At 45.9% G+C, this 23,832-nt stretch overlaps 1 protein-coding gene across 15 annotated transcripts in view; it reads left to right on the forward strand.

Annotated features, from left to right (window-relative positions):
• Positions 1-23,832, forward strand: part of MGA (MAX dimerization protein MGA) — a 64,711-nt gene continuing 40,879 nt past the window's right edge. For 5 of the 15 annotated variants that reach the window (XM_068683898.1, XM_068683895.1, XM_068683897.1 and 2 more), the window contains exons 1-7: positions 5-340; positions 10,524-11,665; positions 17,143-18,073; positions 18,416-18,503; positions 18,651-18,746; positions 22,361-22,489; positions 23,476-23,574. In XM_068683898.1, coding sequence (XP_068539999.1) covers positions 10,602-11,665; positions 17,143-18,073; positions 18,416-18,503; positions 18,651-18,746; positions 22,361-22,489; positions 23,476-23,574 — 2,407 coding nt within the window. In that variant the 5' untranslated portion in view covers positions 5-340; positions 10,524-10,601. Of the gene's footprint in view, positions 341-7,205; positions 7,526-10,523; positions 11,666-17,142; positions 18,074-18,415; positions 18,504-18,650; positions 18,747-22,360; positions 22,490-23,475; positions 23,575-23,832 lie in introns of those variants that run through there. The other 10 variants (XR_011097090.1, XM_068683909.1, XM_068683908.1 and 7 more) reach the window with 5 other exon arrangements.

The following is a 23,832-nucleotide window of genomic DNA, read 5'->3' on the forward strand; positions in this document are numbered from 1 at the left end:
CGCGCTGCCGGCGGGCGTCGCGAGGCAGCTTTACCGCGGCCGGCGCCGCGCTGCGCTCCGCCCCCCTCCCGCTCGGTGCCCCCCCTCCGAGCCCCGGGAACGGCCGCGCGGCGCCGCAGCCGGCGCCCTGCACCCGCGGGGGCGGCCCCGGCCGAGGGCAGGCGGGAGGAGGAGGTTGAGGGGGGGGAGGCAAAAACGGGAGCGGCCCACGTGATGGGCCGGCGCAGCCAATGAGGACGGCGGGAGGCTGCGCGTGGCACGCGAAGGCCGCAGGAGCCGCGAGCGGGCCGCGTGGGCAGGGGCGGTGCGCGGCGCCCCGGGAGCCGGCGGCGGGAGGCAGGTAGGAGGCGGCCGGGCCGGGCTGAGCCCGCCGCAGCCCCCCCCACACCGCGACCCCGGGGCCGAGAGCGGCGCTCGAGGAGGAGGCGGCGTGAGGCGTGCGCGTCACGTGAGCGCGGCCGCCCAATCACACGTGCGCGCTGCCCGGGCCGCGTTTGAGGCGAGCGGGCCGGGGAGAGGCGGCGGGAGGGCGGCGAGCGCTCCGCACCCGCGCTGCCCCTCGGGGGGCGCGGCCCGGGCCGCCTGCACCGCGGGAGGGGTGTCCCGGGGGCGGGGGTGTCCTGAGGGACCGGGTGTCCTGAGGGAGGGGGTGTCCTGGGAGCGAGGGGCGGCGGCGCTGCCCGCTGCCTCCTTCCCCCCGCTGCCTCCTTCCCCCCGCTGCCTCCTTCCCCCTGCCGCCGCCGCCCGGGAAGGGTCCGGTGCGGCCCGGCCCCCAGCAGCTGCCGCCTCCCGGGGCCCTGCCCTCTCCCCCCGTCCCCTCCCTTTCCACCGTGCCCGGCGCCTCCCGTCACCCGGCCTCGCCCCGGCCCCGCGGGCCGCGCCCGCCCCCTGCCGAGCGGGCCCCGCTGAGGGGCCGTGGGGGGGCTGAGGCGGGGCGTAACGGCTCGCGGGCGGCCGTTGGCCCGCGGCGCCGCGCGTGCGCCCCGGCACGTCGCGTGAGGCGGCCGTTGGGCAGCGCCCCCGCCCCTCCCCGCCCGGCCCCTCCCGCCCCGCCGCTCCCTCTGCGGGCGGCCCCCGCCGGGCGCTGCCCCGGCCCCGCCGCGGCTTCGTGCGGGGCGAGTTCGCCGCCAGCCAGCCCCGGGGTGGCGCCGCGGGGAGTCCCCGGGTGAAAAGGGAAGCGGGGAGCGGCGTTTGTGGCCGGGAGGCGGGAGGGGTTGCGGTTGTCGCTTCAGCCCGGCAGGCGGAGCGGCTTCCAGGAGGCTTGCAGTAGCGCGGTTTGCGCTGTTCGCCTCGTTCCTTGAGCTGTCAGAGCTCGTGCGTTCACGCTGTGACGCTGTTGGTGCGTGGCTGCTGCTGAGCTCGCCGGTCGTCTTCTCTCTTGCTTGGCAAATCTCCCTGAAGATTTGAAGACGCTACAGACTGAACGCTGAAAGTCTTATGAAGAAGGCAGGCTGCTAGGGGAAATAGCGATTCAGGGCGCTCTGCCCAACGCAGCCGCTCAGCACGCTGCTGCAGCACCCTTTTGGTGCCCTCAGGCACAGGTTGTTTTGTCTGAGTCTATTGAGAACCAGAATGGGGAATTGATTCTTCTTGAAAGTCTTGCTGTGGGCGAGCGTTTTTGTGCCTATGTATGTGTTTGTGGGAAAATAGCATAGTTCTTACTCCTGGCAGAGATGGCAGAATTATTTCACTTACCTATTCTGTCAGGCAGCACCAGCTATTACACTCACCTAGTGCTTGCTCAGTGTTGGTACGCATGCTGCTGTGTCTGTCATGGCAGGTTAACATGCAACTGGATGAAGCCAATGTTAGTCCCACATGTTAATAAACCTGCTTGGTTGTCTACCAGGAAAAAAAAAAAAGAAATATTTTTTCTGGAAGTCCAAGATGCTTACAGACACGGTGGAAATAGATCTTTGCTTTAGAGGAGTGAGGAAGAGCTTTCACTTGAGAACAGCCATTTGTCCATTTGCTGTTGCATAGGCAGCAGAGGATCTACAACAAAAAAAGGATGTAATAGGCAAATAGGCAACAGTCCCATTAGCTGCAGTACCAGCAAGACTTTCTTCTTGAGGTCTTATTCTTCAGTAATTAAGGATGTGGTAGGGTTTTTGTTTGGTTGCTTTGTTTTTAAATACTGTGTGACTTTAGAATCTAGCATCAAATTATGATGGCAAAGATTCTCTCTTCACAATAAAATGGAATATTCTTTTCTTCTCTGATGGATTCTGGCTGTTCTTGTGCCTATGGTAAATCCTTGATGTGTCTTTTTCGATCTTTTTCTGATCTGGATAAGGAAGAATGAAGTGAGAAGAACGATGAAGGCTTGTCATGAGAAGAAAGTAGCCAAAAGAGTCTGTTTAACAAAAAACAAATGAAGGCCCAAATAGAAAGGCAGTAAGGGGTATAAACAATAAAGAAGAAAGAAGATGGAATGTGGAAGCCAGATAAAATATATCTACAGTGAAAATGTTTACATTCATTGCTACAGTCTCTATCTTCAGGAAAAGCCAATTTGGAAAACAAGATCGTGACCTAAGTACAGTTATGCAGATACTTGGGATGATGGAGTTGTGCTGTTTTGCTGACTCGTGCAGTGCTTTTTGCTAATGTTAATGTTGTGTGGTTGGCCTGACCGCAGCATAAGTCAGAAATGAAGATGGATATGAAACTTGGAACCCATCACCAACAGTGTGGTGCTTTAAATGCAGTTACTTTCCTTTTATTGTAACTTAACAGGGGAATAGGGTTTCCCTGATGGTTACAATTTGATGCACTAGAGCCACTGGCGACTCGGTAGTAATAAGCATCTCCACAAAGCAAGAGCTGAACAAGTAACATAGTCCTGAGCTGAGGTGAAGTCTTCCTTAATTTTCTGACTTGCTCTGCTGAATGTTCTTATTTTTGGCTCTCATTTTTTTTCTATGATGTGGAGAAGATCCTCAACTGAAGATTTGTACATGTGGTAAAAGTTTTGTGATGGCTGTGAAGGGACTGAAATTCATCAGATTGGTGGTGTTCTTGTTGATTATGGCCAGCGTTGCGTGGGAGATAACATACAAACTTGGTTTCTTGTTTTATCTTGTAGCTTTCCGTAGTTGGAATAATAGGATATTAAAAAAACTCAGCATTATTAATGACGTTATGAAGAATAGGGGGAGTAACTAAAAGGCTTTATTTTAAAACACTGAAATAATAACACATTGTAAATGCCTACACAGGTAAAACACTGGTTATTTGCAGTAAACACTGATGTCCCTCCCTTTCTTCTCCCCAGTGGTTTATAACTAGTATAAATGGGTTGTGTTTCCATTTTGTAGTGTTTGGTATTTGGGAGGATCTCTGTGTATCCCCAACGCTCGGTAGCTCCTTAGAGACCTGGATATTGCACACTGCGTTGTGGGATTAATGGTGTCAAACAAAACACTGACTTGAAGGGGGGCTGAAAGCTGTGACACGCTTGGCAGAGTTTTTCTATAGGAGAGGCTGGTGCAGGTATTTCCTCCCTCCCCCAAGTGTTTGCCCGCAGAATAGAAACGGCAGCTTTTGCAGGGGTGCAGCTGTCAGTCTGTGAAGCACTTCCTGAGCTACCAGCTAGTCAGCTGGGAATAGTCAGGGCTCCATGGTGGTGTGAAGTGAGTTGGGTTTTACTACAAAGTCATGTTCTGGGCTGAAATCTGACGTCTCACAAGCTGTGTCATTCCTGCACGTTGGGGATAAGTGAGTTGTCTGTGCAGGTAGGGCATGCGTTTCGGTATGTTTGCATCAACAAGGAAACCACAATCTGGAAAAACAGTTTTTTTTACTATATTTTCTTTTTTCTTACTATTTTCCCCAGCAATAATCCATTTCTTAAAATAAACTTTTTTTTTTTTTTTTTTAATCTTAGGCCACAGCTAGGTTCTACCACCACTTACACCTGTAATCTTCTTGACATCAAATTATACTTCCTCACTGTAGCTAAAGGAAGAGCTTCAACTACTTCTCTGTCACAACTAAGTGGTGTAAACCATTTCTTTTTGTTAAGTAGTTTTGGGGTAGGATTTTGTTGCCTAAGCACAGGGGTTGAGAGCCATTATATACGATGTGACATCTGTGTACAGCAAACGCTGAGCTCTGGCAGGCCAAAACTGTTCTGGAGAAGCAGTTGGAGAGCAGTGGGACAAGTAATGGTACAGAAATGGGACTGTATACGTTGAGAGGAGCAGTTTAATCCAACATGGAGTTTGAGAATTAACAGACTTTCTTGCGGCGTGCTACTGTGTTAATCATTCTCCCAAGTGGCAAAGCATTGGCTAAAGAAAGTGTATTTTTGTATTTTAACCCCACTAGTGTACACATTGCACAACGCTTCTTGCTATTTATAACATCACTGGATTTCCAGGTCTTTATAAGTGTTTTTTGTGGCCACAACTTGGGACTTGGTATGGGTTTCAGGGCCGCCTGGTCTTTGTTACTGGCAGACTTGTAGACTAAGGCTCTGCTGACTCACTTGTGCTGGGTGTATTGTATTGGCACGGTTGTTTTGGTAGCTGTCTTTTCCAGCTAGCAAGTGTAGTTTCAGCTGCTGTCACTTTCAGCTAGTGAATGTGAGAGCTGAAAGCCCCCGTTCTGCTCCAGTAGTAGTGCCTTTCATATACCATATCTGAAAGTACACCATCTGACGCAAGTCTGATGTATCTCGACTTCTGCAGTAGGGTTCTCCATATTCAGATGAAGAGATGACTGCTAGCAAAAAACACCATCAGCCCATAGGCACCTCTTTTATGTTTTCTGCAGGTTTGCAACCGTTAAGTTCTGCCTGCTGCCTTGCTCTCCCCATACCCACCTAGCAAAGCCTGGGCCTTGTGACCCCCCAGCTGGTGGTCTGCTATGGAATCTTTTTTTTTGGTTTTCAGTGCAGCTCCAGCTAGCAGTCTGTGGCTTGCTTGTTGCTGAAAGTTACGGTGGCTGTGTTATTTGTAGTGGCGAGGCTGGGAATTGGTGCTCTGTGCTTGCAGGCATTACTGAAAGAAGGCATGTGGTTTGCATGACACATGCTCAAAATACTGTGTTTTGGGAAATAGTGTTGGGAAATGCAGCCTGAAAAGTTTGTAGTTTATGCTCTTGAGGCTCTGAAGCAGGGAGAGCACTGCTGGGTGGTGGACTTCAGAGTTCCTGATATGACCATTACGTTATTGGTTACTATCCAGCGACTCCACTGATCGTGGAGGGCAGTATGCAGGTGGTGCACGCCAGTTCTTTTCTCTGCTACCAGTTGGTGTCTAGCACAAGCAAGGCTTAAAACTGCTGTTGTTACTGATCAAAAGGGACAGTTCTTTATTGCAGTGCTCTGGTTTCTTGTCAGCTGTAAACTGCTCAGAACGAGGCTACTTGAGCTGGTGGAACTTCTCTGACCTGTACTGGTGAATCTGCTCTGTTGATGAACACAAGGCTCTCCTTCTGTTCCAGGCAGGGCTTACTGTACGAGTTATGTACATTGGTAGCAAAGTCCCTGGCAGCATCAACAGTCCCTGGTGTTGCTTCTCTTATCACAGCAGCACGTGCCGTGTGTCTGTGGCCCCATCTGCCTCTCAGTGTAGTGCAGCTGCTCTGAGTGAGTGGTTGGTGTAAATGGCCTCTTGCTAAAGGCGGGCGGGGGGACAGACTTCCTTCCTATCACCGTTCAGAAATGTGTTGCTTAACATAAAATTGTGTGTCAGTGTATCCTGTGGCCCTAAAATGTGATGATCGCTATACTTTATAAAAGGAATGCACGTCTTTGTCAGGATCACTGAGCAAAAGTAACTTCTCTTTTGGAGTAAGGTCTGTACAGCAGTACCACGGCAGCCGTTCCTTCAGCTCCCCCACACCTGGGCATGCTTGGGTCTTGCCCAGAAGATGCAGTTTGTGCTTTCCACTTTCTCTGGTGGTGGAAAGTGCACAATCACAACTTCCTCTGTAGCCTTGCAGTGTAGGGAATGCTGGAAGCGCTCCAAGTTTTGTAACCAGCAAGCATTTTTTTGGCATGCTTAACAGGGAGGCTTACAGTGATGAGGTTATAAACCAGGTGCAGATAACTTGGTGGTAAAACCACCGAGCCCTGCCTCTAACAGTGCGTCTCTGTGCATCCCGCCTGTGAGGCTACCGAGAAGATTGGTGCAGGGGAAGCCTCTGCTGTTGGTCCTTAACGTCTGCGTGGAGTCTCCTGGGGGTTGTACGAGTGTCTGTACAGGAAGGGTGCGGGGAGATGGGGAGACAAGGGCAGAGGAGGGAGGACAAAAGGAGAGAAATGTCCAAAAGTATGAAATGTGAGATTTGAAAATGGTGTTTGTAGAGAAAATGGGATAGAAGGGAGAACATAGAAAGGAAGGAGAAAGCATGAGAGAGGATTGTGGACAGCATCTGGGATTCAGATATTATACTTGGGGGATTCCTAACCCAGGCAGTTAAATGAAGTGTTTACAAGTTGAATTAGAACAGATGCTTTCAATGTACAACTGAGCTGAAATGCTTTCTTGATTCCTTTCTTCCCCTGGCTTCCCACTTGCTGCATGACATACAGAAGCACTTGACTGTTAGCCTTGGCTTTTTCTCGTGCGAAGGCACTTGAGGAGCTTCTCCTTGAGAACCATCGTGTGAGGCTGCTTCAGAGCAGGGCTGAGCATGACCTTAGCTGAAAGCATGCTACCTCCTTGTGAGGGTTGGTGTCTTCCTGCGCCTTCCTCTGAACCTTTCTTCTCTCCTCGCTCCCAGATCTGCGGTTAGCAGCGTTTGGGTGTGCCCCGTCCCAGCTGAACGCCTCCCTCTGCCTCTCCTGCGGGTACCAGCAGCGCAGCCGTGCGTTGTTCGTGCTGCCAGGGCTGTGTTCTCAGCTGGTTTCTCCGCACGGAGCCTTCCTTCTCTTCCTCGCTCGAGATCCCTCTGCTTACCGGGAAGGAGCTGCCCGGCTCTGCCTCCCGCACGCCTGCGTGGCGCCTTGCTGCACGTTTTCCCGCTGCCTGCGCAATGTGATGGCCGTGCTGCGAGCCCCCGGGGGGGCTGCGGCCGGGGCCGGCCCGGGGGCTGCCGAGGGAGGGCCCCGTCGGGGGCCCGCCTGCGCCGCCGCCCGGCCGTCGTGGGGCAGCGCCGGGGGCGGCCCCGCGGCCTGAGGCGGGGCCCGGGGGAGCGGAGCGGCGCGGGGCGGGGCGGGCGCCTCGCGCGGGGCGGGGGCGGGGCCGGGAGCCCCGCGGGGCTTCGAAGGCGGCGGCGGCGGGCGGGGCGGGGCTTCCAGAAGGTTCCGCGCGCACACGCGGCGCGGGGCGGCGCGGCCCCGCGAGCCGAGCCCGGTGCTGTCGGCGCGGGCACGTGACGGGCAGGCGGGAGGGAGGGGAGGGAAGCGGAGGGGAGCGGGGGGGGGGGGAGCCCGGCGGGCGGCGCGCGTGCGCGCGGGGCGGCGCGGTGACGTCAGAGCGGTGCGCACGCACGTTGTCCCCAGCTGGCGGCCACACGGTCCGCGTGAGGAGCAGGGCAGCGCCGCGCTCCCCCCGCCCCGCCGCGCCGCACGGTAACTACGGGCAGCGGCCGCGCGGCCCCCGCCTCCCCTCCCCTCCCCTCCCCTCCCTTCCCGCTCCCTGCCCGCGCCGCCTCCGCGCGCCTCCCGCCCCAGCTGCGAAAATTAACACCAGGCGCCGCCGCCGCCACGAGGCGCCGCCCGGCCCGGCCCGCAGCCGCCGCCGCCGCCCCGCGAGGCGCCGCCTCGGAGCCGCCCCGCGCCGCCGCCGGTGCCGCCCCGCCCGCACCGCCCTTGTCGCCGGGCGCTGCCCCGCCGAGGGGCGGCCCCGCGGGCCCCGCACGTGCCCCCGCCCCGCCGCCCGCCCCCGGCCGAGCCTTCCGGCCGCGGGGGGGGGGAGTGGGGTGGGGGGTGGCGCTGGGCTCCCGTTGGGCTCGCGCCGCCTCGGCCGCTCGCTCGGGCGGGAGGAGCCGTTGCCGCGCGGTTGAACGGCAGCGCCCGCTGCCACTGGAGCCCGCGCCCGCCTCCCGTCGGCAGCGCGGCGGCGGCCCGGGAAAGCCCGCAGCTCATCCGCCCGCAGCTCCGTGGTCGCACGTAACAGCCCGGCTGGCAGAAGGGGTCCGGCTGTGTTCCTGCGCGTCGCCAGGCGCCTTGCGCTGCTTTTGCCCGGTTCGCTCCCTAGGGAGCTGCCTCTCCTCCAACTTGAGGTCTGGGGATGGCTGAGAAACAGCTGATGCTGATTAGAGCTTGAGGCTTCGCAAGTGCGCACGCTGACCCGGAGCAGAAACTCTGCACCCTAATAGAAGGCATAGTGAAGCCGCATTACAATAGAAGTGGCTACTGTGTCTGACCAAGTGTAATAAAACGTGTGAAGTTGTTCTTGTAATAGATGATGGTAGTGCTGAAGGAGCGTAGCTCCTGGCTACTGTAACTGCTTATAATCACGCTGCAACCACAAGCATCTCAGACGTGCTAGATAACTGAGCGCTGCTTATGGGAGAAATAACTTTTAGTGCCATGTAGGAACTTTAAATATTGGAAAGCAAAAACTGGCTCAGTAGCTCTTTGTACGTGTTGAATTCTGGCTGAATGCATGGCTGTTGAGACCTCCTGAATTTATTTCTGGCATGTGTAAGTTCTTCCTGAAGTGAGGTTAAAGTTAAAGGCTTTCTGTACATCTTAAACTAGATTTAAAATCACACAGAGTATATCCTCTATAAGCTACTACAGTTTTGCTGTACGGTGCACAGCATTAATGTGAACTCACTTTGTGATCCTATGTTCAGTATACATACGAACGTGCTGTGTGTGAAGAGAGATGGTAGGTCGATGGGAAATCACATACAGCTTAGAATGTGAGTGCTTTCCCTCCCCTCCCCAGACCTGTCATATTAATAGACATTTATTTCTCTATTGTTTTTTTTTTTATAGTTTAGAGCTTTTTTAGGGAAGCCTTTTTGGGGACCGCGGAAATGCTCTATTGAAAAAACAAGGCAGCATTAGTGAAACAAAAATTATGACGCCTGTTTTGCACAGCTAATTAATTTTGTGTTCCTTTCCGTAGTGTTGTGTGTGTGTAAATATTTCCCCCTCAAAGTAAAACTGAAAGCCATGTCTTGTAACTTCACAGGTCAAACCTGTGGAGAAGGCTTTTGCCCCTCCTAATTTAACTTTTACATGAAATTCTAAAACGTCGAGTTGAAAGAGTAGAAGCAGGTCTCTTGTGTTTCCTAGGTGTCGAGTCTGTTCATCACGGGATATAAATTGCTCATCTCTTGAGTTCTGAGGTCATTTCCCATATAAATGCAGCTGCTGGCTTAGACAGCATGCTTCCTCCTACAGTACGGCAGTCCTAACAAAACACACGTGTCTTACTGAAGACCTAATTCACTTAAAACTTGTGAGCCTGAGTTAATTATCTGAGCAGAAATCTGATTGCTTTCAACCAGCTAACTCCTGGTGCTGGTGAATCACTCTTGTCTCAGGTTTCTGGTTCCCCCCAGCTATGCATTTGATACAAAAATGGGCTGTTCTTTTTGGTGTGGCATTCTGTATGTAATCGTGTTTAAAATACAAATATCTGCGTGGGGGAATGGCAGTCTTGTGAGGCACTAGAAGACTACTTTATATGTGCCAACCTGCTTAAGTAGTATATATTTTTTACTGTCTTAGCATATTGATAAAACACTCCCGTGTGGGTTAGACGCAAAACACTGGAATTATGTATATGCTGGTAGAGGAAACTGTTTAGTTTCCTAAGCAGTGATTAGGATAATCATATCAGTACCAGTGTTTTCTTACTTTACTTCAAATATTTTCATAATTTAGGAAACAGAGGTAGCTAAGGTTGCCCAGTGCTTTTCATTCTTCTATTTTATCGTAGCTGCATGGCCTTTTGGGAGGTTAGCTGGCCTATTTTTTCCCCAAGCTTAGTCATTTGAACTATTTTGGCCCTTCCATTCTTTGTCTCTGTCTTGAACAAGCTTTTAGAAGATCTCAAGTTTATGGGGAGGGAAGGGATCCCGAAGAAATCCCGACTGCACAAACTTTATCTTTCCCAACAAAGAAATTTGAGGAAAACAATGTTTTTTCTTCTTCCTTTCCCAGAGGAGCGCTGGGGCCTCTATTTCTGGCAAGAGCAAATGACTTCTGCCTTTGTGTCAGAAATGTGCTGTTTGCTCTCCTGAAAACTTCTGCACGTTTGCTAAATGTTGTTTCTTAAGCAAACCTGAAAAGTTGAGCCAGTATCAGAACAAAGAACGCTTTGATGCACTGACCAAAGCAAAGAGCCCTGTTGTGGCAAAGCATTACATGAAGCATTACTTTAAGGATGTTGTACCCAGCATCTCTGAGGCCTGAAGTGCATATGCACAAGCAGACTTGACTTGATATGTCCTAATTGTGCTTGATTTTAGAGTAGTGATTGTCTTTTAAGTTTTTGATGTGGAGAACTGTTATAGACAGGATCTCTCATGAGACTTTAACACCTTTTTAGAAGAGAGAATGTATTTCGATAACTTCAACTGGCTTTCTTTTTTTTTTTTCTCTACAGAAAGGTGACCACATGTAGACGATTATCAGAACTGCATAGAACTCGCCTTTGATTTGAGAGCTTATAAAACTGCTCATCATGGAGAAACAGCAGATCGTGCTGGGTAACCGGGATGGCGGGGCAGTGTTTGGTACAGCACCTGCTTTCTTTGTCATCCTGAAACAACAGCAGGGGAATGGGAAAGCTGACCAAGGAATCCTAGTGGCAAACCGCGATGCCTGTGCTCTTGCCAGCAGCGTGTCAGCTCCAGTTAAATCCAAAATGAAGACGTGCCTCCCCGCTGACTGCGTCTCGGGGGGCATCACTGTCACCCTGGATAACAATAGCATGTGGAACGAGTTCTACCATCGCAACACCGAGATGATTCTGACGAAGCAGGGGAGGCGCATGTTCCCATACTGCCGGTACTGGATTACAGGTCTGGATGCCGGCCAGAAATACATCCTGGTCATGGACATCTCCCCCGTGGACAATTACCGGTACAAGTGGAACGGCCGCTGGTGGGAGCCCAGCGGGAAGGCAGAACCCCACGTCCTCGGGCGAGTGTTCATTCACCCGCAGTCGCCTTCCACCGGCCGCTACTGGATGCACCAGCCGGTGTCCTTCTACAAACTGAAACTCACCAACAACACCCTGGACCAGGAGGGTCACATAATCCTGCACTCGATGCACCGCTACCTGCCGCGACTTCACTTGGTGCCTGCAGACAAAGCCACAGAAGTCATTCAGCTCAACGGCCCCGATGTCCACACATTTACCTTCCCACAGACTGAGTTCTTTGCAGTTACGGCCTACCAGAACATCCAGATTACCCAGCTGAAAATAGATTACAATCCTTTTGCTAAGGGATTCAGAGATGATGGGTTGAATGGTCGGCCTCAGCGCGATGTGAAACAAAACAGTAACTTAGAACTGGAAGGAAGTAATGTTTTTAGCTCTGCCAGCCTTCGTGGTCGCCCTGCTGAAGTCGATGCCTTAGGTTTGCATCAGAGGAGTTTAGATTCTTCATTCATTGGTCAGAACCCATCGGACATTGATATGGAAAAAGAATCCTTTAATGCAGAAAGGGACTTTATGGGTTTCCTGGACACTGACCTGGCTTCGGGTGATATGCCAAAGCTAAAACAGGAAGCCTCCGAAAGGTGAGTTAACATTCTGTTTTTACAACAAGTACTAGTGGAGCGGGGGAACTTGGTAAAACATCAAGTAATGGGATGGTCATTAGACAGATGCTTGCAGCTAAAGTTTGCTTGACCTGAAATGATGGAACACTTAATGTTAGTAAAAGCTGCTCTTTGCCTTAAACGGTCATCTATCAGTCTGGATTTCCTAATGCAGAATAATGAGGAGGACAAGAGTTTGGCATTTTTTCCTGTGTTGCTTTAACTCCCTTTGTAAAGAAATATTGAAGGGTTTCTCTTAACCCTCATAGTATTTTAGTAGAGTAAAGTTTTAGTAGAGTAAAGTTTTAAACACAGTGCATTCCAGCTGTCAAAACGTTGCCTTTCTTTTTAGGGTTGTTTACAACCATGCTGTCTGTTTCTTCAGTTCTTTCCATTAGAGGATGGGTGAGGGTGTGTGGGGTGTAAGGGTATTTAGGTTGGGTGTGTGTAGGGATTTCCTCAAGGCAGTTGTAACTGGCAGCATGCCACTGTTTTGTCAATAACTGCTTGTGTGAATTCTTCTAGCCCTGAGGAAGAATGAGGTTAGCCTGTCTTTGGGTAGTCAGTTACTTCATGTGTGCTGGGACGTGAGAGAATCTGCACCTAGGAAAGTACTTCTGAAAAACTGTGCCACTGCTCAGACCTTAAATTGCTGTTTGATAATTCAGTGCTACATGTTCATCCAGGTTTGACTTCTGGAGCCATTGTAACTTCTCACAAATAGCAGTAAAGCAGTCCAGTGTACACCAAGAACCTCTCTGTAGCATTGAACCTTTGGGTTTCTGCTAACCAACAAGCATTTAGGTTTGGCAAGCAAGTCTGGCCAAGCCTATAATTTTACTACACTTCATCTTACTTTTCAAAACGTAAGTAATGGAACAGCAGATTTATTGAGTAATTAATTTTTGTCAAGAGATGTTAGAAGTACTTCAAACCTGAAGAAACAGTTTAAAGAAAAAAGCCTGTTTCTCTCCTGCCACTTCAGGTCCGTCTCTGGCTTAATCTGCCAAAGATTGAGTAACCAAAGCATCCTTATGTAGATCAGTATGCCAAGAAATGATTTAACTGCAGGTAACTACTTTATCAATGTAATTAGGCTATTAGGGTGATGGTGTAATTAGAGGTCAGTTCTTGGAAGAAAAATGTGGTACTTATGACATAATTATAGTTTGTTTCAAAGGCTGTACTACATTTAGTGTGTTTTAGAGAGAACAGAGGTTTGCTGGATTGTTTTTTTCTTGCGGAAAGCTTGTTCTTGACTCTTGAGTAACTGCAAAACTGAATCACAAAGACATTCTCCATTCTTTGAGCCTTTCTCGTTGTAGTTATTCTTACAACCATGGGAATTGCTTTGGGTTCTGGTGTCCCAACCTTTCTTCTGCAGGACCTCCCAATGCCATTGTATTAGAGAAGAATGCTTAGATTCTCAAAAAGAGGAAATTTTAGAGAAACACATCTTGATGACTGAAAATAAACTGATTTCAGACAGGATGGGCAATTTTAATTCTAAAAAATACAGCATGAGACAGTGTTCAGATAACTTCACATATTGTAAGTAAACCAGCAAATCTCTGAAACTAATGACTGAAAAGTTAGTAAAATTTTATCTTAATATTGATTTTTACTTACTTCATAAAATAATTTTAAGGACTCAAGGACCTTCTTTTGAAGAACTGGTGACACAAGTTGGAAGGCTCTGTTTCTTCTGGTTCAGAGTGTATTAGTAGTGTTCTCTAGTTTCTCATCTAAGACAAATTTACAATCATAGACTATCCCGAGTTGGAAGGGACCCATATGGATCACTGAGTCCAACTCCTGTTTACCTCTAAATTCACCTATCTACTCCAATTTACTTCTAAAGTTTGCTAAAAGCTTCACAGAGGGAGCCTATAAAGGGTTTTTCTCTGCCCTGGGCTAGGAGGTATTTATCATTTGATGAATAAATGTTACCACATTCCAGACCTCAGGCTTTGTCCAGCCTTTTGTTTTAAGCTTTGTAATCTGTGTGAAAAAGCCAGGTTCTGTACTTGAAAACAGAAAAAAAGATCTCACCTCAGAACTGGCAGAACTCTGTTTCTGTGCTGGAGTTTTTCGGGGCACTGGTTCTCCTTGGTACCTTTAGACCTCTTCACGCAGACGAGATCTGTTCATAAATACAACAACCTTTCAAGGAAGGGGTTGAGAAGAGGCATTTTTCTTTATCAAACAACAAACAGTGCTTTTTTTTTTTTGTAGGCAAGCTCTTACCCATAAGTAGATGGGTGCTATCTTGTCTTTATGCAGGGTAGTGATTTGGGCTGGTTCATGTGTGTTGAAGAGTTAGAAGTTGGGAGCTGCAGCCTCTCAGACAACTCTCCCCAAGGAAGTGGGGTTCCTAGTGCCGTGGGGGGTGATAGTTCCCCTAGTGTGCAGGCTTGCTGACCAGAGGCTTTGCCTTGCTGCAAATGGAGCTGTGTAGGATGGTGCATGTACCTGAGGATAATTATAATTTGGACTTGGTAACGCACTTTGCAAATAAAGGATTCTTCTCGTTATACTAGCTGGTGTATTTTCTTCTGTGTTGTGGTAGTGTGTTCAGTTTCATCAGGTGCACTGTAAGGAAAAGAAATGTTTAATTTGAATTGTGGGCACTTGTAAATGAATGTTTATGCCTGCAGCCTCTTGGATGCTGGGGTTATAGAGGGAACCCCAGGCAAAATTCACCAGTTCACAAATCTTGCAGGCTGGTTCACCCTTCTCGTTCCAAGATCTTTTGAAATTCTTGGTTTAAAAATACAGATTTTTTTTTTAATGTTCCTATAGGCTTGTTTTTCTAGTTTAGGTGTCTTATGTTTAGTCTGACAGTTCAATTTTCTTTCCTCGTTGACTTCCTTTGGAAGAATGCTGTAGTGATCACCCATCAAAGCTCAATCACAGATTGCTACAATTGCTGGATTAATTCCAGATAATCCAGATATGTGTTCTGTGGTGTGCTTTAAAAGTATCCACTTGGAAAAATCCATCTATGTCAGTACTTCCAGTAAGAGAGCAGCTAAACAGATGAATTCAGCGAAATGCAAGACAACGATTTCCCTGCTTTAACTGTTTAGTCGTGAGGTACCAAATAATATATTATTTGGGGATATAAATATGCTTAAATATGAGCATTTTCCCACATCAGGCAAAGAAAAAGGTAGTTCAGACATCATCTCAGCATTTCTACCTGATCTCTGATTAAGCAGGGGATTTTGAGAGGACAAACCGGTGTGTCTCATTTTCCCACAGCATGTAGGAAGAGCCTATATAAGGGTATTTCTGTGGCTGCTCGTGTTGGAAATAGTGCACATCACAGATGAAGAGCCAAAACAAATTACCGCTAAGAAGAAACTTCTGAATTTCAAATCTAAACAAGTGCTGGTGAGCATTTGGGCAAGTGTTTGATCTTCTCATACGTACACACATGGATGATAGCTCACTCTTGTCTTCATTTTGGCTCACAGTCTGCAATATGCAGACTAAAATAGCATTTGTGCCTACACATTTCTTTTTCACAGCAGGGCTTCTTTGTTTTGGGTACTGTCCAGATCCCTCATAGAAAGGTATGCATCTTGCCTAGAAAGTAGTGTATCTTGCATGGGATAAAGAAAAATGTCTGGAGAAGTCCAGGCTTTACTGGGCTTCTAATTGGAAACAGTGAAACTCAGATGAGAAATTTATTCTTGGCCAGCAAGCTCATTAGTTTTTTTGTCTTTTTATTTTAGAGAATGTTCAGGTAGAATAGCAGATTAATGAGATTCCTTAATTCCATTCACTTTGACAGTGGGTTTGCTGTGCTGAACAAACCTCTGTATTTATGTGACAGAACTTGGAGTTGTCCAGAACCTCTAAAAGTATCATCTTGCAGTTTCTCTCATGGTAAAGTCCTTGAAGAAGAAAGTCTTACTAATCTTACGTTTGACATCCTTAATGAAATGAAAGCTAGAAGCACTTTATAGAGAACTTGATGACCAGAGAAGATGGTAAACAAAACAGGAGTGGTATGCAACTCTCCTGTAGCACGCCATTCCCTTTCAAGGCAGGTTTTTGCTTCCAGCTTAATTTTGGTTACTCGTTGACCTTCTGAATTGTGGCAGATTTTCTAGATAGGTTCTGTCTTGTTCCTAGGAATGTTATATGTAAACATACCAAGCTGCATCCTGACTGTCTGCTCCCTGTTTTACATACACCACAGCTTGTCTTTGTGAGCTGGAGACTCACAGCTCCATGTTGTGACTCTTATGTGTCCTAGCTTTTCTCCTGTATGTCCTCAGTCTATGGAGGCGGAAGCAGCCTCTTCCTCCTCTTCTTCCCCTTCCTCTATTCCAGCCTGGGATTTGACTGAGGATAGTCATTGCATAGGGAGGGAAGGACATGTATAAATCTGTGTAAACTCTATTAAAAAAAAAAACACAACATTCCCTTTATATAATGCGTATAATATATTACTAAAACTGTTAAATTATTGAAATTGTCAACATTAACACAAATATTGATACATAAATAATACTTGAGTAACTACATGATGTTAATGCAATTTTAATAATTTAACATAATTTTAATATATAATGCTGTGTAATACACAGAAAGAGAATGTTGGAATGCCATCTGATATCTTTAGGAATGTTTAGTGTTCTAACTGTTAACTTTCTGAGGTTCGTACTGGGTTTGAATTTCTGGTTTCATATCTTAGCTTTCTCTTATGATGCTGAGGAGCCAGCTTTTGATGCTCTTAACAAAACTGCTGACTGTAGTTTTCTGACTGATATGGCTGACACTCAAAGCAACCCATCACCTGGGAGTGTGACTGCAGTGTCCAGCGCATGCTGTGTCAAATTCTGGTTCGGTCAGTACTCAGATGGAGTGTGGAAGATGGAGCGTGGTTCAATACCTGGTTAACATTCTGCAGATGTTTTCAAAAAATAGTTTCATTTAGGAGTTTTCTGCACGAGGTTTCAGGATAAATTAACTAAAATTTCAGTTAAATCACGTAAATTGAAGTGCATTAAACACTCACTTGGCTTCTTTTTTTCAAGTACAGTGGCTTTCCTAAGGTGGCAATTAGATATACAGCAAACTAAGTCCACTTCTAAGCATTTAAAACATCATAACTTAGCATGAGTTCATATTAAGCCTTAAATAGGAAAAATGCGAACGTTAATCCTGATATTCCTGGGGAAGGAAATCATGCTGCTGCCTTCAGATAAGAAGTTGTATTGTTTTCAGTGATGCCTTATGTTGTTTTTTGTTTGTTTGAATGCTTACTGCTTAAAACGAAAGCTTGTAAATGACAGCTTCTTTAGCAGACTCATGCCTGTGAGTATTTTGGAAGTTCTTTATGATACATACAGAGAGGGTTATAGGAAATGGTAGAATTTTGGTGGAGGAGGAGATTTGATACACGTCTGTGTTTACTTTTTTTCCCCTTTCCCCCTGCACAGTCCCATTACTAGCAGCTACAAAAGCAGTTCCCGCGTAGCATCCCCAGTGGACCCAAATGGACAATTCAACGTAGTCATTAAAGAGGAGCCGGTCGATGATTATGACTACGAGACAAGTATTTGCACACAAGGAATAACTGTGAAACAGGAAGACACAGATGAAGAAACTGATGAGTATTCCAACACTGATGATGATGATCCCATCCTACAAAAACGCCTGAGGAGGCGCAGTGAAACAGATGGGAATGATGGAGAATTCAGGTCTAGGAAGCGCATGCTAACCAGTCCTTCAGGTGTTGCCAAAGCAAAAATGTTAAAATTGGATAGTGGGAAGATGCCCGTAGTCTATTTGGAACCGTGTGCAGTCACAAAGAGCACAGTGAAGATCTCTGAATTGCCGCAGACCATGCTGTCCTCTTGCAAGAAAGATAAATCCCCTTTGAGTGCAATACTGGATTCTTTGCCTGTTTGTTTTGAAAATAACAAAGATTCCTGCACAGATGCAGCCCCTGTAACTGAGGAGATAGCTATGAAAAAAATATCTCCTGGGAGTAAACTGTCGCAGAAATACTCGTCAATCAAAGAGGCCCAATGGGTTCTACCTAAATCACCTAATTTTAATCTCAGGGGCTCTGTAAGCTGTCAGTTTTCAGATAAAGAGATCTGTGGAAGAAAAAAGCCTGGAATACTGAAGAATCCTGTGTCCTTGAAAGGCGCTGGTAGCAATCAAAACGCCATGTCATCAGGTACAACTAAAAGAGGAAGGCCGCGGAAACTGAAAATCTCCAAAGCTGGTCGGCCTCCTAAAGGTCTAGGGAAACCTGTAATAACGAGCAAGAACAGCCCTCTGGGGCCTGGGAGCATCCTTCCGGATGTTAAGCCAGACCTTGAAGATGTCGATGGCGTCCTCTTTGTGTCCTTTGCATCAAAGGTAAGACCAAACTGGTTTGAGTAAAATTCAAAACTCTTTAAAAATGTATCATTTTCAGTCTCTTTGTACTTAGAAGCAGAAGGTATGTTTTCTTTTAAAATGAGTTGTGAGAGTTATGGCCTCCTTCCAGAGCTATTATCTTGTCCCTAAGCTAATTATGACATTGTCTTACGTAATGATTTCTGGAGAAATACTGGGATCTAGGGTTCTGTATAAAATAATGCATACTTATTTGTCTAACAGTCTTGTATTTGGAATATTACAATGATATTTCATGTGGCTTAGTTGGCATCAAAGTCAGTGTTTTTGAGGCATCTTATTCAAGTCTCTTTATGTATGTAGGAAGCTCTTGACATTCACACTGTTGATAGAGCTGGAGGAGAAGAGTCACAGAACCTTCAGGCTCCCTTGCTGACTACAAATGATCCAGGTACTTTTTTTTTTTTTTTCTTTGCAAGCGAATGTTTCTCACAGTAAGGGAGCTTGTGAGGGCACACTGGAAATGTAAACATTCAAGTCATTTTTTTTTGCACATTAAATGCTTTTTACACATTGTCTCATTTTAATTTTTGAGCAGATTGCCAAGCAAGAATACAAGTACTGGAAAAGGAATTGATGGAAGAGCTGAAAACCTTAAGGCATAAGCAAGTAATACATCCTAGTCTTCAGGAAGGTAGGTGTGCAGTGTGGATGCTGTTGCAGCTCATTGTGTATTACACTCAGTCATACAGAGTTGATAGTTTCCTACTGGATATAATACCATGTATGTCTAATATCGTTCACATCTGGTGTTGGTTATTTTTTTCAAACACTGGTTGTTCAACAATGTAGGTGGGTGTATGTACAAGTAGGAGAATATAAAAGGAAAACTGTCTGAAACTGCGGTCAGTTGCCCTCCTGCTGCTTGTGGCAGTGACAGAAAATCTAAAATATCTGACCCAATTTTTTCTTAGAGGCTTTAAAAGTGGTTTCAACCAGCCAGTAAAGATATTTTTGTTTTCACACATTTATGTTGGTAACCAGAAGAGATGGAGGAAGCAAAATATGTTTCAATCTCATACACATACTGCAAGAGGCTTCATGGCATTATATGCCTCTTGTAGAAGATGGTGAGCTTTCAGACTTCAGGCCATGCCTGTTTTGTAAGGAGTTTGTCCTTGTAGAGAGCAGATGGAGCTAGAAATCCAGAAACACTTAACGAAGACAACTTTTCTGCTGTTGGAGTCTGCTTTTTTGAGTTGCTGTAGATCCAGGTCCACTAGTCACATAGAAGGTCCAAGCAAGGTACTTGCAGCTTGCGGGCTCTCTTATGCTGTTTTGTCCTGAGGTCAGATAGGAGAAAGTCAGGGACCTACACAGCAGAACTTATTCTCTCTACTGATGATGTTGAAAGTCTTTGGTGATGCCAGTCCTGAGACTGATGGCTTTGGCATAGGCATCAGAGCAGCTGGTGGAGAAACGGATCCAAATTGAAGCAGCATGTACCTCGTGCTCTGGAGGCTCTGGTCCTGAATTTCTCATGTATAATTGTAATGCTGTAGGAATTGTGACTCCAAATACTGATCTTGACTCTGATGCTATTTATTTTGGGTTCTGACAGAGGTTCTACTCTGAAGAACTATGGATTGTCTCAAATGGTTCATGCACGTGCGTGGTGACATCAAATGCGTCAATTTTTGCAACTGTTTGCAGGGGGGATGCCTTTGCTTCTTGCTAGTGTTGAGCTGATGTTCCCTTCTTCTACCTTTACAAAGCCATCAAGAAGAGCAGTAGAGAGCTCTTAGAGGTCTGCCCTGGATGTAGTGTGAATGAAACAAGATCATAGTCACAGAATGGTTTAGGTTGGAAGGGACCTTAAAGATCACCCAGTTCCAACCTCCTGCCATGGGCAGGGACACCTCCCACTAGATCAGGTTGCTCAAAACCACATCCAGCCTGGCCTTGAACGCTTCCAGGGATGGGGCATCCACAGCTTCTCTGGGCAATCTGAGTCAGTGCCTCACCACCCTCATAGTGAAGAACTTCTTCCTAACGTCCAATCTAAATCACCCTTCTTCTAGTTCAGAGCAACTGCCCCTTGCCCTGTCACTTTTTGTTTCCATTTGCTGAAAATGGAACTGATGAACGTAGTCATCAGATAGAGAAAAGAGAAGTACTCCAGGTTTGCTAGGAAACTGTCAGTACTTCCCATAGGGACTAGCATTAAGATACAGGATGGATTGCAGCATGTATTGGAAGAGGTGGTCCTGAAGATTTCACCAGGTATTGGGACTGACTGCAGGAGGAGATGCTTTTGAAAGATGGGAAGGCAGCTGTAGCACGTTAGGAGGAAAGCCTCTGCTGGAGTACTGCCACTTCAGCATGATGGGTTGCCTCTTCTCTCTGAGCTAATTTGAAACCCCTAGCACGTTCCTGAAAATCAAAGGCACTGTTGTCTGGCATCATGTTTCAGAGTTAGCAGCTGCCACTGATGAAGAGAGGAGACAATTATTAAGGAGGAGGTTCTTAATTTGCTACTATTTGACTACAGCAGCTGAAACTTAGCAGTACTCTGGGGATGACTTGAAAATGATGAAAATGATAGTTCACCTGTCATGTTCGGTGCTGTCCATACAGACATACGCTTACTGTTAGCATTTATTCTCTTCAGGCTGTCAGTGTTCACTCCATGATGTGCTTCATATTGGAGTCATTCTCTGCTTTTTGTGTTGTTTTTATTTACTTATTTATTTATTTATTTATTTATTTTATTTAGTTGATGACCCTAAACAGAAATAATCCCGTTTTGTGTATGGGTAATGCTTTTATTTTTGTTCAAGTGTTAAACAAAACTAGGCCTCTTGTTGAAGGTGACAGAATAATTCAAATGAAATGTCAAGAAACATAAACTGTGTACTCTTGCCTTCTTATTTTAAATTCACTCTGAATAGAAATAGATGCCATCTTGACATTTGGCAGTTGACATGTTTTTATACAAAACGCTAGATTGACTTGCTGCTCTCTTTTGCTGTGTAGATTTGTGCATCTCACTCGACTGTCTTTGATAAAGATGTTCATTTTTAACTGCCACATCTGAGACTTGTTCCATGTTGATTGTTTGCAGGCTGCCAATAATCAGGTGACTGTGTTGCCACTTATGAGCATAAATGTGCGCTACCAACACAAGGTTTCAGCAGATACACTCTGTGTGTCTTAAGCGCTGTCAAGTCATACATTTTTTAATTTCAAAAAGTGCATATTTAACACAATAATTTTAGACTTGTTGGCAACAGAAGCAACTTCCATAGGTTTCTCTAGCTAAAAATCTAAATAAATATTCTTTACTCCAGACTGAGCTGAATTTGATTGACAGCAGTCACTTCTTGAATTGACCATGTAATAATTTTCTGAAAAAGGTGCTAAGTCAAATTTTACTAGCTAGTTCCCTCTTCCCCTTAGTGTCCAGTGTTTCTGTATCCTTACTGATTCATAAAGATACCTGTTGTGGCTAAGTAAGTCTTTCAATTTAATAATTCCGGGGGAGTCGATGAAGGAAGATATCAACAGGCAATTAAGTGTTTGTGGTGCTAATCAACAAGACTGTTTAGTTTCATTTTCCCTGTGCTTCCTCCCCCCCAGTAAGAAAGGTGATTTATTGCAAAGTGCTGAGAAGAAAGACAGGATACCTAATTTCAAGCTTATCTGTAAGGATGTAAGGATAGTGTGGGGGGAAAAAAAAAAAAGGGCTACTGAGGTCCTGAGAGAGTTGAATACTGAATATGACTTTGTTTATATCGTCATCTCACTCCCCACCCACTTATTCAAAAGTAAAATGTGGTTTACTCTCGCCTTTCATTGCTGGTTGAAACTGAACTGTGAGTGGTGTGTGGCATGTACTTTTGCACAAAAATAGCTCGAATAGTCAACTGGTTTCGTTCAGGGAGTAATTATAGCCTTCAAGGCTGTAAATGGTGCTAACTTTCTAAAGGCAAACAAACAAAAAAAAAAAACATGTTTATTTTGGAAATAAACGTTGTTATTCTGGTTGCTAAATTTCTGCCATATCAAGTCATTCAATTTTTTTTCTTGATTTCCATCTCTGTAAAATACTCTTTAATTCATACCTGCTGCAAATCCATGATAAGTAACAGCTAGAGTCACCAATGGTCTTTCTGTATCTCTTAAAACATGAGTGAATGCTAGAAACCAATATATAACTTAATATGTCATTTTAATAAATATCTTCACTTCTCCCCCCTCCCCCCCCCAATATCTTGTTGCATTGACACTAATAATTGCCTCCTGCAGTGGGACTGAAGTTGAATTCTGTGGACCCAACAATGAGCATTGACTTGAAATACCTGGGTGTGCAACTTCCTCTTTCCTACTCCAATTACTCTTTGTGGAGCTATCCGGGAGCAAACCCCAATTCTCCAGGTGGGTAGAATGCTAAGAAAACCCATAACCAAAATCCTTTAAAGAGCATCTAGTTTCATATTTAATGATAGTTATTTGTTACAAAAGTGTTGTCAAATTGCTCTTTAAAAAAATAAAATCTTAGTATCCACACATTTCTCATTATAATGCAACTTTGAGTCTAATACTGTTGGTAGATAACTGTTCTTAACAATAAACTTGTTTGTTGGACAAAGTGCATGGATGGTTAATTCCTGTGTCTCTTTCTGACTACTGTACCGTACTATCCTTTCTCTCTGTACTGTTTTTGGAGACGGTGAGGGACAGACCTTGTATCTCAGAACTGCTTTCACTGCATAAGAGGCAGACTCTATTCTCAGCTCAGTGTCAAGTGCAATTATTTCTAGACTAACAATATACGCCCACAATGAACCCTGTTAGTATTTCTAGGTGACAATTTAACACCCAGAGCTGATGGATAATTTGACAGCTGTCAGTGTTTACCTTTGTGATTATTCTCTGTGTCTACCACTAACTGATATTGTGCTTAATCAGATATAACAGCAAGCATTGAATGAAGTTTCTGCAGGTCCTATAAGTCATTTCTGTACTGGGGGGAGAGAGATGCAAATCTTTCCCCATGAGCTCGAAACTTACGTGTCCTGTTCTAAGCCTGGTAAATAGCTAATTTGTCTGTTTACATTTTGAAAGCAGCTGCTTATACCATGGGTAAGGGAAGGGGAATAAAATTGAAAATACCGGGGAGGATATCTTTTGTATAGGATAGAAAAATGTATAGTTATGACAGATCTGTACAGGAAGCTTGCCTTTGTTAATTACTTTGGAAAAACAAACAAAAGCATTATTCTGCCTTCTTGATTTATTATTGTTTATCTATCCCTGAAAATGAATAACTTATTTGGGATAATATAAAGGAATAGTTTATTAAGACACTTACTATAATCAGTCTTGATTTACACACTGAGGCTAGTTTTCTTCTTTTCCAGATACTGGATTTCCTTTCGTTTCCAGAACAGGAAAGACAAATGATTTCACAAAGATCAAAGGCTGGCGAGGGAAACTTCATGGTGCTTCTAGAAATGAAGGTAGAAATATAAAAAGGAAAAAATTAATCAGTGAGATCAGTGCGTATATTTACAATGTGTGACCCCTTTCTTGAACTTGGATAGATATTCCAATGTGATTATCATGTGTATCTTAATGAGAGATTTATTTTTGTATTTTTGAAACTGCGGTGAATGAAGAATTTATTGCTACTACTTCTGTGAGTCGCCAAAAATGGATGCTTATGAAGGGAAAATTGAAACTTACTGAGTATGATTAAAAAAAAAAAAGGCAAACAA

The sequence above is a fragment of the Anas acuta genome, chromosome 5, assembly GCF_963932015.1.
Source record: "Anas acuta chromosome 5, bAnaAcu1.1, whole genome shotgun sequence".
Lineage (NCBI taxonomy): Eukaryota > Metazoa > Chordata > Aves > Anseriformes > Anatidae > Anas > Anas acuta.